The following is a 19,820-nucleotide window of genomic DNA, read 5'->3' as shown; positions in this document are numbered from 1 at the left end:
CAGGGCCGGTCTTGTAGCCCAATAAGATTCGGTGCAACATTAGTATGTGAAGTGGAAGCAGCCTGCAGCTCAAATTCCACCGTGCAGAAACAAACGAAATTATCGCGACGCAAATGGTGGATTGACCAATCGTGTTGAGAAAAATATGATGGATTAACCACACTGGTATGTCACGTCAATTACTCGTGAGATAAGCGTACAACTAGACAGTTATAATCAGCAGTGTCGCCTCCGCACAACAACAAAATATCCAGCAAACGTGCCACAGGAAGGACCGAAAGAGATCTGTACGTTACAAATATTCGTTATCACTCAAGCTCCTACATTAAGAAAATTTTGAGCTAAGAATACATGTTTATGTGTCAGTTTGTAGCGACATAGGTGGAAAGCAAGCGACACAAAACTGACAGTCGTACAGAAATCTATCTACCATCCCTGTTCCTTCTCTCCTTACAGGACCTATCATCAGAGTGTTGGTTTCTCTCGTGGCGTCCTCCGTCTTCTCTTCTATGTCTACTGTCTGGGCTCCTGTTCCTGTGGCCAACTTCATCTCTCTTGTGACGATCACTCTTTTCATGGCCATCATCTCCTCTATGGCGGCGCTCACCATCAGATTTATCCCCACGTCTGTAATCTTCCTCACCCTTCCCATTTCTGCTGCTGCTATGGTGCTTGCTATAATCACGATCATCGTATCTACCAGAGCTTCGATCACCAGATCTACTGTAACTGTGGTAGTCATCATGTTTCCAACCTCGGTTCCTGTCGACATCTTTGCCACGCCTACTTCCTTTCTCATCACTGTGAGTTCTCTCACGGTTATTCTTATCATGATCACCCCGAGGTGGTAGCTCTGATCTTTGATCATCTACTCTTTGAATCTTTCTTCTGTGACCGTTTTCATTATCTTTCTTATCAGAATATTCAGCACTGCCTTCGTCAAAGACTAGATCATAGCTGCAAAATGAGAGTGGATTATCAAAGCATGAGATAGTGTTCAAAGATTCTTGTGCGGAAGGAGAAAGAAGGGTAGAGAGTTACCTTCGACGGTGATTCTCACCACGCTGTGTGTTTTCATCTTTCAAAACATAATTTGGGCCTTTGTTTTTCTGTTCATCTTGGTCGCAGTCTCTGGCTAGGTGATCAGGGGCACCACACTTGAAGCACCCATCTGCAATTAGGAACAATGGAATCATACATATAAGTTTTATCAAGAGAATGGTTGGATGAGAAACTGAAGTTACATAACTTTCGATCGATATAGAGCAATATAACAAGATTATGGTAAAGGAAATATGGTTTAGGACCTTACCTTTCTTTGCATTTTTTTTGCTTTGCCTAAACTGACCCCACAGCTTTGAAACACTCTGACTAAAATCAACATGGATCCTCCGGTCATCAATCAGACAATTGTCCATCTACAACCATACCACAGGGTAAGCAATGTTCTATTGGGATTATTCATGAAGGAAATACCAAATGAGAATCAATATAGTAATCGTTGGGCATAAACAAACCTAAGGAAAAATTCTATCAAAGCACCAACAAAAATGTGACATTCACTAGTGAAGAGTAATCACTAAAGTATGCCAGCTAACAAATGCTAATAGTACTACTTTAAACACAGTCACATGGGAATCTGAGTTACTGACCTTGAAATATGCACGTTCACAAGCCTCCTTTGCCTCGAATTCTGACAAAAGACCATCAAGAGAAATTCTTAGCATGTCATATTAGGCCACTCAGCTTATGCATAATTAATCAGGTGGAAAAAGTTCTTTCACAGATATTATCACCAACCATGTCTCTCACACTATACCAATTGGAACCAAGAGAAAACAATGGGAGGTTTATACTTCTTAGGAGCATGCAATGGAGACTCAGATTCTATTCTTTTTTAAAAAAGAACAGAAACAACACCTTAGAGTTTAGAGGATGTGCAGTAACTAACTTTTTTTTTCTTCTGTTTAACATTTGTTGTCCTTTCACCTCCTGTTTAGCCATTATACAATCAGCAATCGTTGTTGCCTATTCATAGATAACAGATCTAAGAGGACTAACACATACATGTGCAACACAGCTGATGGAAAGGATGACACATGCCTAGGGCAGCTACCTAAGGCCATACAACTGTGCAATGAACAAACTGGAACTAGGATGCTCTAGTCAAATAGCAAAATGGTACTTGTAACACTCCCATGCCTTCTCAAAGTATGTCAACATAGTAAGAAATAAGAAGTCTTCTAGGGATAAAACATACCAATAAAAGCATAACATAAGCTATCTCCAGTCTTGTAGTCACGAATTATTTCAGCTCTGCAAGCAGGAATTAGGAATATGGAATTGAAAGAAGAGATTAAACAAGGAGATGCACACATTAATTAGAGTTAAGAAAGACACTCACGATGTCACAGTTCCAAAACGAGAAAAAATTGTATACAAATCTTCATCCTGCAAAATGATGAAAGTTACACAATTACTTATTCAGCAAAGTTGCCAACATTAAAGGCCTATAGAATTTGATAAGTTCAGTTCTGATTTTTAAAATAATCGGCAATGTAGCCGCAGAATTAGAAAAAGACATTTCTATGAATAAGAGATGTGGAAATGTAGATAATTCCACCAAATAAGGATGAATACATTAAAAAAAGGTCCAAAGAAGTGGAAAACTTAAAGGCAAGCAATTAGGAACAAATACTAACTTGTGTTACTGGGTTGAGTTTGCAAACAAATAAGACATTGTCTGGCGGTTTGATCTCAGCATCTGGAATATCTCCCACCTGCGCACAAACAAAAGTTATTAATCAGTCACAACATGGTATCAGTACTAAATTACTAATGAATAAGCTGCTGCTTTGATTTGGCACCAGCACTTACGCTCTCAAGGATTACTGCATTTGCATGAGCTTCTTTAGAGCGGATCATCTCCTCGAGTTCCTCAGGAGCCACTGTTTCGTCTAAAGGGACCCAGCTATCCTCTAAGCGCTCTTCTGCAATCTGTGCATTCACAATGAACATGAGAATATCATAACATATTCATGTTGACAGGACTGCTATGGCATTCAAGACATGACCTCTTTCATAGGGCTGAAACATGCCCAATTTGTAGCGCAAGTCAGTATACAGAGAACCAAGGGGGGGGGGGGAATTTCAATCCTAAATGAAATGAATGCACACTAAATAACAGCCATGGCCGAAATTCAAATCAAAATTCTAAACAGGTCCACAGATAAATAAAGGGAAATAGTTGAAAACAAAATAATAGTACACTCACTAACTGCCAGTTTGCCACGACTGAAATTTGAAATCAAAACTAAAAACAGGTACATGGAAAAATATATAGAAATTCTTGATAGCCAACATAACTCTAAACGGATGTTAAAAAGGAAAAAAACTGTGAGCTGTGGTTTGTGATTAAGATTGGTGAATTTTGACTCATCATCTCATATTACTGAAACGAATACGATTAGAATACTTGAATTACCTCATCACGTGGCTTTCCTGTTGGAGATTTCTCAGGAATAAGTTCAGCGAGATGAGGAGGATCATCAAAAGGATCATCCAAGACATATGTATGTTTAATCCTGCCAGGAATTATTTTGCAAAAGGTCAGCAACCAGGAAAGAAAAGGCAACGAAGAAGGAAACTGATGCTGGAGAAGAAGTGAACTTTGGTATTTATGTTGTAACTAAGGCATTAATCAATACTGAACCTTATGTCCTTGAATGGTCTTCCATTATTGTCAACATAAGCTTCATTTATCTTCGTCAGTGTATCGAGACCTTCAGCAACCACCCCAAACACCTATGGTTCACAGAACAAACAAACAAATCATTGCATATAAAGGAATTCAGTTCATAAGAACAAATCTATCAGTTAATGGAATAAGGTACTACTTACAGTGTGTTTATCATCAAGGTAGTCCACGTCATCCCGCAAGGTAATGTAGAACTAAAAACATGAAAAATAAATACATTAATGGAAGGTTAGAGCCAGAAATGAGATCCTGAAAATGAAACATTAATTATTGATAAGCAAAGTGGTTGGGCAGGTACTGTACTTGTGAGGCATTGCAATTTTCACCAGCACTTGCCATAGCAATAGTTCCAGTCTTTGAATGCCTCAACTCTGGACGGACCTCATCATCAAAAAATCGAGCTTGATCACCATAAAGAAATCTGAGGAAACAATATATAGTTTTCAGACATGTATATGACAATTGGTAATAATGAGATATCTTAGCAATCACTATTGACCACATGTGAAACAGAAACAAGGAAATAAGAAGGTTCCTATCAAGACTATCCATGCATGGTAATCATCAAAGGTGCCAGTTAACCTATGATGCAGGATGCCAAATATTTGGTTCAGAGCTCAGCAATTCACCTATGATGCAGGATGCCAAATATATGGTTCAGAGCTCAGCAATTCGACAAACAAAACAGGGAGACAGAACTTCAGATGGGAAGTAAATGGCATGAATAAGACACATTTCGAAATTTAATTAAAAGAAGTGCTCACTTGTATACAGAATCACCCCCAGTCCCAGTTCCAGTTGGGTCCCCAGTTTGTGCCAAGAAATCCTTCTCCACCTTGTGGAACAGACACCCATTGTAATACTTCATTCTGGTAAGTCAAAGTATAAGAGCAACAAATCAGTACCCTAATTATCTTAAATAATCATCTCAGGTTCATGAACTGGTATCATCCATTATTCTGTGATAACAAAAGAGCAACCAGACGTTTAATCTTGGAACACTTCACCAATGACACAAATTGAATATAAGATGGAAGAAAACATGTAGGAATCACAGTATAAGCTAAATTCAGCTCCCAGAATGTCATAGAAATTAATGGCAAGTACTCTAAGCATCAGAAATCAATCCTCTGATGGCCCCTAAAATCGCAGGCGTGTCTCTATCAGTCCTATCAAGGTGCAGTGGCTGAATTGACCTAATTTCAACTCGGCCTTATCAGATGTAGTTGAATTGACCTAACTTTTAGATCGCAAAAAAGAAGAAGGAATTGACCGAACTTTTGAAAATAATATACGACAAGTACAGAAGTACTAGAGGTGAATCAGCAATAGATCCAGGATCACACTATCAAGTAGCTCCATCAACTAACAGACAATCCACACCGCACAACTCTAACAATACAATAAAACCAATCGTGCTCCTGCAACGCCAAATTCGCCTACTCAATAGCTCGATATAGGATAAATCATCACTTCGAAACCGCGTTGCCCTAACTATTCAAACGAAGCGAGACATAGAACAAGCCCTAGGCGCAGGGGTGCTTACTTGCAGAGCTTGAGGAAGTTTTTGGTGGTGAGGGGGCACAGGTCGGTGTGGAGATCCACCTCGATGTCGCCCACGCTGGTCACGATGAGCACCGACATCTCCGAAAACTCCCCCTTCTCCCCGGCGGCGAGCGAACGGCGGCGAAACTAAGCTCTGGCCCTGCAGGAGGTGTGGACGCCGCGGAGCTCCGCCGAGGAGGGGCGAGCCGTGAGAAGAGAAGGGCGGCGCGGAGGGGAGGCTCGTCTAGCGACCCAGAGTAAATAGGCCCTTCAGCGATGGACCGCCAGACCGACTCGGGCACGAACGGATGGATCGGGCGCAAACCAGCCACGACGTCATGCCGAAATGACGTGGCCATTCGACGTTGCTCTATCTAAATCTCTATGGTATAACGGAGGAGCTTTGTTACTTTTCCTCGTGCATTGTCCTCTACCATCATTGTTGGAAAAACCAGCCGAATCCTCCCCTCGCACCATCGTTAAAAAAACAGAGAAACCCCACTTAGCTGCGCAACTTGTGTTCCCCAGGCTATGTTTTCTACCTCTGACGTGATTCGCGCAGGGGCATGATTCGCGGTAGTTGTTTCGGCACGGCTGCGCGTGGCTTTGGGCGGTGTCAGGAGTCGTGTGCGGTGCCATCGCGTGACGGTGTGACGCTGGTGAGCCTTAGCGCGGCGCGGGTGATGGCGGGAGGATCTGTACCGATAGATCCACATGATGACGAATCGAGCGGTTCTTGGATCGGCAGCTCTGATCTAGGATCGAGGCCCTAGTCGCCATCTAAGATGGTGGGTTTGAAACCGTCTGCCTCTTTCCTGGGAAGATCGACCCATTTGGTCGTTCCCACGTGTCATCTGGAACGGTCACCACGTCCGACCACGGTGATGTCGGCCCTCCTGTATGCGCTTCGGCGATGGCTAGCTAGAAGCCAAGTCACCACTCCTCATTCGTGTGCAAGGGTCGGCAAGAAGCCAGGCCCTTGTCGCCTCCTTCCGCTCCATGTGCAGTTGACAAGCAGCCGACAACGCTGCGCTCCGCTCCAACTACCTCGTCTATAGGAGCACGAGCAATAGATAGCTTCTCGTTAGTTCTTCCACTACTTGATGCGTGCAAAAAGACTAGCAATTGGTGAAGCAGATTGGCCGAGGATCACTCAGCCATCGTCCCCTGCTTGGGCCTCCACCCATGGTTCTTTGCTTGCCTCTCGCGCTGCTCTGTTGATTATGCTATGTGATTTCATGACTTTGGTAGGTGGGTTCAAGAGAGGTCACCGGACTCGCTCCGACAATTCTTCGCGGACAACCTGGAGGCGGTTGTTGGAGTCTAGTCACACTAATTATGGAGTTTGGTCATCGCGACACGGATAAGAAGAGGCTGCCCCTTACTATACTAGGATACTGAAATCACTACCAGCGGGTATTCATGGTTGTCCAATAAACTATAGGTGTGGATAATATTTTTAATTCTAGTTAGTAGTTTATGTTTTCTTTTATTATTCACTATCTCGATTCATATCATCCTGTCTTCGTTATTGTCAGTGGATGAACACCGTAAGCGGGGATCCTGAGGGACCCCCTTTGAGATTCGGTCGGGGGGCTGGTCCTGGATCTACCTCGTACGTAGGGTTAATGCGTGTGGGACTTAGGCGGGATGAATCGTCGTTGGCTAGTAGTAATGAATGCACCAAGGATTTAGACAGGTTCAGGTCACACGGAGGCGTAATATCATACTCATGTGTGTCTAGTGTATTATCAATGCTCTTCGAATGCCTTTCTCTGGATCTCTAGCACTCTCGTTTTTCTCTGTGTTACAAGGTGCTGCTGTTCTATCGGCTGTGTGAAGTCTTGAGCTTCCTTTCTTCGATCTGTCCGTCGCTTCTACGAAGTGCTTCCCCCTTTCATCTACCGGGGGAGGCCCTCCAGAGAGTGCTCAGAACGAGGGCACAAGTTCCCGTAAACAATAAATGAAAATCAACCATCATGGGTCTACAGTTGATGTTACAGAGGGTTGAAAATGCATCCCTCGGATGGTCCCATCGGTCTTCACGTCTCAACTTTAGCAGGTGCAGGGGGGTCCACCGGCCAGCCTCTGAGTACCCTCTCATGCCCGTTTGGTCAGAGTAGGTCTGACACGCTCTGATGCAACAGGGCGACAGGCGATAAGTCTCAAGCCCAACGAAAATATCTTCAAGCCGTCTTCCTTCATGGGCCCCACGAAGGGACATGCGATGGGACCCGCCGCATTAATTGTGCCCACGCCTTCCTGTCAGGCTGTGACAGGGGCTAATGTATTCAGTACGACAGGCGTGGGGGAGAATGGTTGGATGTGACCGTCCACGCTCCCCCTTAAATGCAGCATCGGGCCTCCCACCGATCGACACCTCATCGTGGAGTCCCTGCAGGGTCCACCGGCATGGGGCTTCTCGGGTCCTCGGGGAACTCTGGGTACTCGGGGACCAATTGCTCTTGGCCCCGAGCACCCACTCCTGGACCTGGCTCTTCTCGGGTCCTCGGGGCACTCTGGGTACTCGGGGACCAACTGTATTTGGCCACGAGCGCCCACTCCTGGACCTGGACCTGACTCTTCTCGGGTCCTCGGGGAACTCTGGGTACTCGGTGACTAACTGTTCTTGGCCCCGAGTAGACCCTCCCGGACCTGGCTCTTCTCAGGTCCTCGGGGCACTATGGGTACTCGGGGACCAACTGTTCTTAGCCCCGAGCATCCCCTCCTGGACCTGGCTTCCCTCGGGCCCTCGGGGAGGTGGTCCTCGAGGGAAGGCGCCATGTGGCACGGCGCTATCCTGACCTCAGGACTCGGGGACCCCCGGATCCCATGTCACCGACAATTGTAGTTGCTACACTTTTGACCAAACTGACGAACTCTTATTATTTAAACTGACGAGCTCTTATTATAGCATACAAAAGTCTCTATAATGATACTAAGAAGTGGTCTTATGATCAGCCAATCAAGTTACTTTCTAAACTGCAATCAGAAGCGAGGCACTTAAGGCATCCGGAACCAATAACAGTGACTTGGCGGCTACTGAAGCACCGCAAAGTGAGAGCTTCTCAATTCAACTTGTTTGTATATCTAAAACATTGTACATTAAAGTTCTTTTCTTTCCTTTATTTTTTAGGACAATAGTGACTTTGTTTTTTTTGTTAACAATTATGCACAAATTGTATTATTAGTTAATATATTATAATATTTCAACAGTATATGTTGGATGTTTTGCACAAATCACTAGAAAACGGAGAACTTGTTGTTTTGTACATCAAAAATTCAATTTAGTCTTGTCCACAAGGTATGAAATCAATCTCCCGTCCCGGCTCATAACATTGTTTTCTTTATGTTAGAGTCAGGGTGACCCTAATACCCACGAAGTCGATAACCTACACCGGAGAGACCACACTGAAACCAACACTTTGTTACTAATAAATTGATACAACACAATACTCTTACACTTCTATACGTGATTACTCCTACCACTATCTACTCATGCCATCCTAAGGCATGTCACTCTTCATGTTGCTACCCGCCATGGCTTCTATATCTACTTGCTACTATGGCATGGTGACGAGAAGGGAGGTCACCTCTATTTATACTTGTTCATGAGCATTGCAATTGTGCCAAGTGGTACAGTCCACACTCTTTCTTATTATTATCTATACACTAGATTTTTTTCTACCATGCCAAAATACCTATCTCTAGAATTTTCCTTAATTACTTTGCCATAAAGCATGGCAACATGACATCTTTTCTTACTTTGCCAAGTTGCACGTTTCACACTCTTTCTCATCATTATCCGTGACACCTGGTAAGCTTTAAATGGAGAGGGCATGATTATAAGAAAGACAACATTTTGTTTTAGGTCAATCCATTAAGCACAAGGATATTGGCCTATTAACTATGGTTTGCAGCATGTGTTTTTTTTTTTCTAAAGCATCATCTTTGAACTAAGTAGTGTTGTAAGTTATAGGAAAAAAATGCATTTTGTGGGTTTCTATGAGCATATTTTTTTAATGATCTATGAGCATATTTTTCTATTATTATTTTGTGTCCTACAATTGTTCTATATTTAAATTCATGTATCATATTTTTGAAACACTAGAATCATTTATGCAGCAGCATTTGCAAGCAAATTAACAAAGGGGGCACAAGCTCGATAGTGGTTAATAATTAGAATATGTTGCAAGGTATTGACACATTTAGTTTTCCATTAAACTTTAGTAAAATTGCAAAAAAAAAAACCCCTCACAAGTCACCTCAAGTTGCAAATGCTTTAATACAAATAGAATAGTTGCATTTATCATCCTATTACTCTAATTCTGGTGCAAAAATCCCCTAAAATGTCTTGGCAATTCTTTGTCACTAGATAAGCCATTCTATGACCTTGAGTGCTCATTTAGGCTCCTAATAGAGAGAGTAGAAAAAGGGGCAAGGGTTTAACTGCCTAAGAGGGTTCTGACTTTTTGTTCAATCGAGTTCATAATAGAGAGCTCGCACCCCTATTGCATGCAGGCGTTGCCTTACCGCCAATACTGCTGCAATCGGGCTTGCATGATAGGGCAGTGCAAATGGCGGCTTGAATTGTGGAATAGCCGCCCCTTGACTAAAGGGTTGTGTGCTCCCTTGATCTGGTTCAACAGACTAGATTACCTTTGAGGCTTCAATATCTACAAATCAACGAGGATGGCTAGATTATGCAATAATGATGCGGTGCTTGTTGTAGCCATGGTATCCATCAGAAACATGTTGCAGGAGTGGGACAATGCGAGCATCGCATCTACTATGTTCTACATAAAGGAGGAGTTACACCTACAAAGCATGCCAATGATCCAGGGGTTTGTCGTGGCGATTGGGCTTATTGGCGCGATGATAATCACAACATTCTCTTGATTATTGGTAGACATACTTGGCAGATGAAAGATGCTAATTGTTTCGGCAATCTCATACTTCCTTGGTTAAATATTCATGTTACTGATTTGGAGCATATACCTGCTACTCTTTATGAGGCTTATGAGTGGATTTGGTATTGGTTTGGCAATAACTATCGTCCCACTCTATATTTCAGAGATAGCACCTACAAGCAAAAGAGGGCTATTGAAGACCGTTCCTAAATTAAGTGGTTATGGTGGAATGTACTTGTCTTATTGTATACGATTTATGTGTCTTTATTGCCAAACAAGAACGGGAGGAGCCATATGTGAGACTTTTACTACCCACATGTCACTCCCAAGGGGCGATTCGGGCGGCTCCATGCCCCCGGCACCACCGCCCCTCCCTCATACCTCGCCGCTGCCTAAGCCGGTTGCTGGAAGCCCATGTAGTGGCAAGGACAGTGGCAGCAGGGCTTCCCCCCGATGGGGTTGTCATCCGCAGCGACGACTCACGGTGGCAGAGCTTGAGGTCACCGGCCTGATCTCTAGCGGGGCTCATCAAAGCGAGCAGATCCGGGTGGCCTGTGGTTGGATATGGGGCTAGGCCAGTGGGAGGCGGCGCGACGGTGATGCACGGTGTTGGTGCTCGCCACCATGACCAGATTGGCGACGGGGGCATCCTGGTGGTGGGTCGCGGCGGCGCACGGTGGTCGGGTGGCTGGAGGTCTCCGACAGCCGTCACGGTGGTGATGCACTTGTGGCATGCTCAGCGTGTCTGCGGGGCTGCGATGCCTGGCACGGATGAGGCGACTCGACCTATCCGAGTACACTGATGTAGGGGAGGTGGACTTGCCTCACGGTGGAGGTTTGGTGGCCAGGACGGCATTGTGGTAGCACCTCACGTGCAGCTGTGGGGCAATATGCTCCTGGCGTCTTGGGCTAGCGAGTTCGATGACTAGTGGAGGTCACTGAGCCCATCGATGGTGATGGCGACGGTAGAGGCTGTATTTGTGCACAGTGATGGTGATGGCAAGGCCATAGGCATGTGGTGACTATGACGGCAAGGCTATGTGTGAGGCATTGGCGACAGTGGTGGACAAATGCGATCGTGGTGGAGGCCATGATGGGCGACGGGCCAGCGGTGGGCGGTGGCAGGCTATGGATCTTCGTAGTAGAGGGGGTGAGAAGGCTCCGGGCGAAAGCCTAGCCTAGAATTTCGTCGGTGCCGACAATGATGATGCTCTCGGGAACCATTCTCCCTAATGGGGGTGCTGTCGCGGTGCCTCCCCCACTCATCCTACGGTACTCTCTGGGTGAAAACCCTGTCCAATTTCTGGATGGGCGATGGCGGTGTCTTCGATGTCGCTTCCTTCCTCTAGGTGTCGCCTTGGAGGTGCCATATTGCTTACGGTGTCTGGTCAGTCACAGGGCTAAGACGTTCGACGAGGCCTCTACCCTCTTGAAAATGCCTCATGCTTCACAGTGGAAGACTGGCATGGGTGGGAGGAGTATGCCGAGTGAAGTTGGAGCTACTACATTGTGGGGTGTGATGAAGCTTGGCAATGATGACATGCAGCAGGCTCTTTCTTGTGATTGTCTGGTAGTTGTGTGTCTGGGTGCAACAACGAGGAGATGGAGGTTAAGGTCCGCCGTCGGAAGTATGAGCTGCTTTGTTGCTATAGCGACAAGCCTGGCAACGATGACTCATGTCGGGGTTTGTCGTTTGCAAGTTGTAGGTGTGTTGTGGTAAGTCACCATAAGTGGTCGTCCCGGCCTTTTTCTATCGTTGTCAGGTTTTTTGTTGGTTTTTTCTTCTAATAAACTGTGTGGTTGTAAGGCTTCGCCCCCTTCTCCATTACCCCCCCCCCCCCCGCAATCTGAAACGAATTGATTCCTTTATATAGGCGGCTACAATGAAGAGATAGAGATCAAACTCGGTTGGGATTTGGGGCTAGCTGGATTCAATTCGGTTGGAATAGATGAGGATTCGAGTTTGACTTGTATAGGGATATGGAGGGGATTCAACTGAGGATTCACGGCTGATCCCGTTTGACAACTTCCAGATGATGTTCCCTTTGTACCCGAGCTTGACTCATGCGGATTTTGCGGCTTGGGTTGGAGAGGAGATGGCTTTGCTCGGGAGATCGTGAGGAAGAAGATGATATGGCCAGCTGGGCTTGTGCGACAGGGAAGAAGAGAGTGTGGGCCGACTGGGCTTGGCCCAGTTGAAGAGAAAGGAGAAGAATTTGGGGCAGCCTGCTTTGAAGAAAAGAGAGGGCACGTGTTCATGTGCCGAAACTGAAAGCAAACAGGCCCATTTGTTCTTCACTTTTTTTTATTGATTGTGATGTGTGTGTGTGTATTGGTGACAAAATATCATTCTAAAATAGGAATGATTGGGTTTTCTGAGATAAATAAGTATCTGATCCTAGAGTACTAATATACAGAATCATCTCCCTTTTACAGCAGTGGCGAATACTTCTCAAGGAGGAGGATCGGTGTCTTTCGGAGTTCATCCGCGTGAAGGGCCTGTACCAGATCAAGAAAATGCAGAACTATTCGGCTCTGGGCGGATGATGATGAGTGCTCCAAAGAAACTCGTTTTTGCTATTGATTCACTGAGGTTGCTTGTCGATGATTGACCATACATGTATGTTTTTTTGGCCGATGTTTGGCTTTCTTTCATTTCTTGTTAACTCTTCTTATAAAATTGGTATCCCCAGTGGTGAACTGTGGTTTGTAAATGTAACTACTTTGATTGGCGCGCCTATATCGTGTCCATTTTTATTTTGCTTTGTAGAGCACGAAAAAAAGATTAAAAAAATTAGGTTCATAAATTTTGTATATTTCAATATTTATTTATGGAATTATTAATGTTTAAACACACTCAATTAATTATAGAGAAAACAATAGTACTTTTATGTATACACATAGTTTTTCGATATTTTTCTAGAATGTCCGGAAAAAATCACATATATATGTACACGTATATATATATATATACGTGTACATATATACCTATACATATATACACATATACAGAGCCTACTGCTACAGTACCTACAGTAGCATGGGTCTGGCCACTTTAGTATATAGTGATTGATACACGGTACCTATGGCTTCCCAAGCAAAGTTGCGAAATAAAACTTCTTTTCATCTTAAAAAAATATGAACCTATAGCCTTCCTAAATTGCGTAGTTTTTTGACACCAAATGTGCTATTTACTCTAAAACTGCAGGACCCTATACTCCCATAGGTAGAGAGGTACTTCCCTCGAAAATATAATGTGAACAGGAGCGGATGCGGGGATGTGCTTTGCAGCACATGGAAGCCCTTTGAGCCCTCAACATTATTTTTGCCATAGACGATCGAGAGAGAAAAAAGAAAAGATTAGTTGTTATAGCCGAGCGAGAGAAAAAAGAAAAAAAAAAGACAAGAGAAGATTTTTGCTATGTACTAGGAAGAAATAAGCAATAAGGAGTGCAGAAAGTGAGCAACACATCAAGCTGTAGGCTAGTTGATAGCTGCCTCAAGGACAAAAAGCTACTCCCTCCTCGTAATACTGTCCCAAAAAGCTACTCCTTCCTCTTATAATACTTATTTTGATCATCAATAACTTATAAAATATAAAAATAACATTATATTGTTATTAGATATTATAACTATATTCTAATAAAAAACCAGAGTTAAAATTATATATCAAAGATTGTAAAAAGTAAAAAGCATTTATAATTGAAGAAAATACAACAGCAAAAACAAAACAATTTCCAATCTTTGAAGAAAGTACAACAGCGAAACTGAACATTTTTCTTTAGTAAAAAGCGAAAGAATAGTTCGATTTGTGCTCACCACGCAGCTACTTGAGTTTCAAGCTTTCATCTGCCAACCCATAAGAAGTGAAATTGTTGGCTAATCTCGTTGGGTCAGCAGTGTGGGACTATCACCCACCCCCTGCTTGTACAGCTGCAAACACCCTCCCGCGTGGGCCTCGTAATACAATACTCCTGGTGGCGCTGCAGGGCCGGCCTTGTAGCCCAATAGGATTGGATGCCACATTAGTATGTGAAGTGGAAGCAGCCTGCAGCTCAAATTCCACCGTGCAGAAACAAACGAAATTATCGAGACGCAAATGGTGGATTGACCAATCGTGTTGAGAAAAATATGAAGGATTAACCACACAGGTATGTCGCGTCAAATATACGTGAGAATAAGCGTACTAGATATTCGTTATCACTCAAGCTCCTACATTGAGTAAGAAAAATTTGAGCTAAGAATACATGTTTATGTGTCAGTTTGTAGCGACATAGGTGGAAAGCAAGCGACACAAAACTGACAGTCGTACATAAATCTATCTACCATCTCTGTGCCTTCTCTCCTTACAGGACCTATCATCAGAGTGTTGGTTTCTCTCGCGGCGTCCTCCATCTTCTCTTCTATGTCTACTGTCTGGGCTCCTGTTCCTGTGGCCAACTTCATCTCTCTTGTGACGATAACTCTTTTCATGGCCATCATCTCCTCTATGGCGGCGCTCACCATCAGATTTATCCCGTCGTCTGTAATCTTCCTCACCCTTCCCATTTCTGCTGCTGCTATGGTGCTTGCTATAGTCACGATCATCGAATCTACCAGAGCTTCGATCACCAGATCTACTGTAACTGTGGTAGTCATCATGTTTCCAACCTCGGTTCCTGTCGACATCTTTGCCACGCCTACTTCCTTTCTCATCACTGTGAGTTCTCTCACGGTTATTCTTATCATGATCACCCCGAGGTGGAAGCTCTGATCTTTGATCATCTACTCTTTGAATCTTTCTTCTGTGACCGTTTTCACTATCTTTCTTATCAGAATATTCAGCAACGCCTTCGTCAAAGACTAGATCATAGCTGCAAAATGAGAGTGGATTATCAAAGCATGAGATAATGTTCAAAGATTCTTGTGCGGAAGGAGAAAGAAGGGTAGAGAGTTACCTTCGACGGTGATTCTCACCACGCTGTGTGTTTTCATCTTTCAAAACATAATTTGGGCCTTTGTTTTTCTGTTCATCTTGGTCGCAGTCTCTGGCTAGGTGATCAGGGGCACCACACTTGAAGCACCCATCTGCAATTAGGAAGAATGGAATCATACATATAAGTTTTATCAAGAGAATGGTTGGATGAGAAACTGAAGTTACATAACTTTCGATCGAGATAGAGCAATATAACAAGATTATGGTAAAGGACCTTTTACCTTTCTTTGCATTTTTTTTGCTTTGCCTAAACTGACCCCACAGCTTTGAAGCACTCTGACTAAAATCAACATGGATCCTCCGGTCATCAATCAGACATTTGTCCATCTACAACCATACCACGGGGTAAGCAATGTTCTTTTGGGATTATTCATGAAGGAAATACCAAATGAGAATCAATATAGTAATCGTTGGGCATAAACAAACCTAAGGAAAAGTTCTATCAAAGTACCAACAAAAATGTGACATTCACTAGTGAAGAGTAATCACTAAAGTATGCCAGCAAACAAATGCTAATAGTACTACTTTAAACACACATTCACATGGGAATCTGAGTTACTGACCTTGAAATATGCAGGTTCACAAGCCTCCTTTGTCTCGAATTCTGATAAAAGACCATCAAGAGAAATTCTTAGCATGTCATATTAGGCCACTCAGCTATGCATAATTAATCAGGTGGAACAAGTTCTTTCACAGATATTATCACCAAACATGTCTCTCACACTATAACAATCGGAACCAAGAGAAAACAATGGGAGATTTATACTTCTTAGGAGCATGCAATGGAGACTCAGATTCTTTTCTTTTTTAAAAAAAGAACAGAAACAACACCTTAGAGTTTAGAGGATGTGCAGTAACTAACTTTTTTTTTCTTCTGTTTAACATTTGTTGTCCTTTCACCTCCTGTTTAGCCATTATACAATCAGCAATCCTTGTTGCCTATTCATAGATGACAGATCTAAGAGGACTAACACATACATGTGCAACACATACAACTGTGCAATGAACAAACTGGAAATAGGATGCTCTAGTCAAATAGCAAAATGGTACTTGTAACACTCCCATGCCTTCTCAAAGTATGTCAACATAGTAAGAAATAAGAAGTCTTCTAGGGATAAAACATACCAATAAAAGCATAACATAAGCTATCTCCAGTCTTGTAGTCACGAATTATTTCAGCTCTGCAAGCAAGAATTAGGAATATGGAATTGAAAGAAGAGATTAAACAAGGAGATGCACACATTAATTAGAGTTAAGAAAGACACTCACGATGTCACAGTTCCAAAACGAGAAAAAATTGTATACAAATCTTCATCCTGCAAAATGATGAAAGTTACACAATTACTTATTCAGCAAAGTTGTTAGCATTAAAGGCCTATAGAATTTGATAAGTTCAGTTCTGATTTTTAAAATAATCGGCAATGTAGCCACAGCAGTAGAAAAAGACATTTCTATGAATAAGAGATGTGAAAATGTAGATAATTCCACCAAATAAGGATGAATACATTAAGAAAAGGTCCAAAGAAGTGGAAAACTTAAAGGCAAGCAATTAGGAACAAATACTAACTTGTGTTACTGGGTTGAGTTTGAAAACAAATAAGACATTGTCCGGCGGTTTGATCTCAGCATCTGGAATATCTCCCACCTGCGCACAAACAAAAGCTATTAATCAGTCACAACATGATATCAGTACTAAATTACTAATGAATAAGCTGTTGCTTTGATTTGGCACCAGCACTTACGCTCTCAAGGATTACTGCATTTGCATGAGCTTCTTTAGAGCGGATCATCTCCTCGAGTTCCTCAGGAGCCACTGTTTCGTCTAAAGGGACCCAGCTATCCTCTAAGCGCTCTTCTGCAATCTGTGCATTCACAATGAACATGAGAATATCATAACATATTCATGTTGACAGGACTGCTATGGCATTCAAGACATGACCTCTTTCATAGGGCTGAAACATGCTCAATTTGTAGCGCATGTCAGTATACAGAGAACCAGGGGGGGGGGGAGTTCAATCCTAAATGAAATGAATGCACACTAAATAACAGCCACGGCGGAAATTCAAATCAAAATTCTAAACAGGTCCACAGATATATAAAGGGAAATAGTTGAAAACAAAATAATAGTACACTCAGTAACTGCCAGTTTGCCACGACTGAAATTTGAAATCAAAACTCAAAACAGGTACATGGACAAATATATAGAAATTCTTGATAGCCAACATAACTCTAAACAGATGTTAAAAAGAAAAAAAAACTGTGAGCTGTGGCTTGTGATTAAGATTGGTGAACTTCGACTCACCATCTCATATTACTGAAATGAATACGATTAGAATACTCGAATTACCTCATCACGTGGCTTTCCTGTGGGAGATTTCTCAGGAATAAGTTCAGCGAGCTGAGGAGGGTCATCAAAAGGATCATCCAAGACATATGTATGTTTAATCCTGCCAGGAATTATTTTGCAAAAGGTCAGCAACCAGGAAAGAAAAGGCAACAAAGAAGGAAACTGATGCTGGAGAAGAAGTGAACTTTGGTATTTATGTTGTAACTAAGGCATAAATCAATACTTCACCTTATGTCCTTGAATGGTCTTCCATTATTGTCAACATAAGCTTCATTTATCTTTGTCAGTGTATCGAGACCTTCAGCAACCACCCCAAACATCTATGGTTCACAGAACAAACAAACAAATCATTGCATATTAAGGAATTCTGTTCATAAGAACAAACTTATCAGTTAATGGAATAAGGTACTACTTACAGTGTGTTTATCATCAAGGTAGTCCACGTCATCCCGCAAGGTAATGTAGAACTAAAAACATGAAAAATAAATACATTAATGGAAGGTTAGAACCAGCAATGAGATCCTGAAAATGAAACATTAATTATTGATAACCAATGTAGTTGGGCAGGTACTGTACTTGTGAGGCATTGCAATTTTCACCAGCACTTGCCATAGCAATAGTTCCAGTCTTTGAATGCCTCAACTCTGGACGGACCTCATCATCAAAAAATCGAGCTTGATCACCATAAAGAAATCTGAGGAAACAATATATAGTTTTCAGACATGTCTATAACAATTGGTAATAATGAGATATCTTAGCAACCACTATTGACAACATGTGAAACAGCAACAAAGAAATAAGAAAGGTTTCTATCAAGACTATCCATGCATGGTAATCATCAAAGATGCTAGTTAACCTATGATGCAGGATGCCAAATATATGGTTCAGAGCTCAGCAATTCGACAAACAAAACAGGGAGACAGAACTTTAGATGGGAAGTAAATGGCATGAATAAGACACATTTCGAAATTTAATTAAAAGAAGTGCTCACTTGTATACAGAATCACCCCCAGTCCCAGTTCCAGTTGGGTCCCCAGTTTGTGCCAAGAAATCCTTCTCCACCTTGTGGAACAGACACCCATTGTAATACTTCATTCTGGTAAGTCAAAGTATAAGAGCAGCAAATCAGTACCCTAATTATCTTAAATAATCATCTCAGGTTCATGAACTGGTATCATCCATTATTCTGTGATAACAAAAGAGCAACCAGACGTTTAATCTTGGAACACTTCACCAATGACACAAATTGAATATAAGATGGAAGAAAACATGTAGGAATCACAGTATAAGCTAAATTCACCTCCCAGAATGTCATAGAAATTAATGGCAAGTACTCTAAGCATCAGAAATCAATCTTCTGATGGCCCCTAAAATGGCAGGCGTGTCTCTATCAGTCCTATCAAGGTGCAGTAGCTGAATTGACCTAATTTCAACTCAGCCTTATCAGATGTAGTTGAATCGACCTAACTTTTAGATCGCAAAAAAAAGGAATTGACCGAACTTTTGAAAATAAAATACGACAAGTACAAAAGTACTAGAGGTGAATCAGCAATAGATCCAGGATCACACTATCAAGTAGCTCCATCAACTAACAGACAATCCACACAATCCACACCCCGCACAACTCTAACAATACAATAAAACCAATCGTGCTCCTGCAACGCCAAATTCGCCTACTCAATAACTCGATATAGGATAAATTATCAGTTCGAAACCGCGTTGCCCTAACTATTCAAACGAAGCGAGACATAGAACAAGCCCTAGGCGCAGGGGTGCTTACTTGCAGAGCTTGAGGAAGTTTTTGGTGGTGAGGGGGCACAGGTCGGTGTGGAGATCCACCTCGATGTCGCCCACGCTGGTCACGATGAGCACCGACATCTCCGAAAACTCCCCCTTCTCCCCGGCGGCGAGCGAACGGCGGCGAAACTAAGCTCTGGCCCTGCAGGAGGTGTGGACGCCGCGGAGCTCCGCCGAGGAGGGGCGAGCCGTGAGAAGAGAAGGGCGGCGCGGAGGGGAGGCTCGTCTAGCGACCCAGAGTAAATAGGCCCTTCAGCGATGGACCGCTGCGTCCCAGACCGACTCGGGCACGAACGGATGGACCGGGCGCAAACCAGCCACGACGTCATGCCGAAATATGACGTGGCCATTCGACGTTGCTCTATCTAGATCTCTATCGTATAAGGGAGGAGCTTTGTCACTCTTCCTCGTGCATTGTCCTCTACCACCGTTGTTGAAAAAACCAGCCGAATCCTCCCCTCACACCATCGTTAAAAAACAGAGAAAACC

General features: G+C 43.0%; 2 protein-coding genes across 2 annotated transcripts; both read right to left on the bottom strand.

Annotated features, from left to right (window-relative positions):
- Positions 1 to 247: 247 nt before the first annotated feature.
- LOC133927201 (peptidyl-prolyl cis-trans isomerase CYP59-like) lies at positions 248 to 5,566 on the bottom strand. Its single transcript, XM_062373556.1, has 14 exons — positions 5,304 to 5,566; positions 4,522 to 4,626; positions 4,061 to 4,178; positions 3,901 to 3,951; positions 3,713 to 3,804; positions 3,485 to 3,584; positions 2,878 to 2,997; positions 2,703 to 2,780; positions 2,405 to 2,451; positions 2,261 to 2,316; positions 1,653 to 1,693; positions 1,313 to 1,418; positions 1,042 to 1,171; positions 248 to 957 (listed from the first exon to the last, which is right to left on the bottom strand). Exons 1-14 carry the CDS (start codon positions 5,399 to 5,401, stop codon positions 423 to 425), a joined length of 1,677 nt encoding a protein of 558 aa, XP_062229540.1. The 5' UTR covers positions 5,402 to 5,566; the 3' UTR covers positions 248 to 422.
- Positions 5,567 to 14,383: 8,817 nt separating this feature from the next.
- LOC133927202 (peptidyl-prolyl cis-trans isomerase CYP59-like) lies at positions 14,384 to 19,598 on the bottom strand. Its single transcript, XM_062373557.1, has 14 exons — positions 19,315 to 19,598; positions 18,526 to 18,630; positions 18,111 to 18,228; positions 17,951 to 18,001; positions 17,763 to 17,854; positions 17,535 to 17,634; positions 16,930 to 17,049; positions 16,755 to 16,832; positions 16,457 to 16,503; positions 16,313 to 16,368; positions 15,751 to 15,791; positions 15,409 to 15,514; positions 15,150 to 15,279; positions 14,384 to 15,065 (listed from the first exon to the last, which is right to left on the bottom strand). The coding sequence occupies exons 1-14, from the start codon at positions 19,410 to 19,412 to the stop codon at positions 14,531 to 14,533; spliced, it is 1,677 nt and encodes a 558-aa protein (XP_062229541.1). The 5' UTR covers positions 19,413 to 19,598; the 3' UTR covers positions 14,384 to 14,530.
- Positions 19,599 to 19,820: the final 222 nt, after the last annotated feature.

Source organism: Phragmites australis, chromosome 8, assembly GCF_958298935.1.
Source record: "Phragmites australis chromosome 8, lpPhrAust1.1, whole genome shotgun sequence".
NCBI classification, from domain to species: domain Eukaryota; kingdom Viridiplantae; phylum Streptophyta; class Magnoliopsida; order Poales; family Poaceae; genus Phragmites; species Phragmites australis.
Note: the sequence above shows the minus strand (reverse complement) of the source record. Positions and strands in the feature narration are given on the sequence as shown.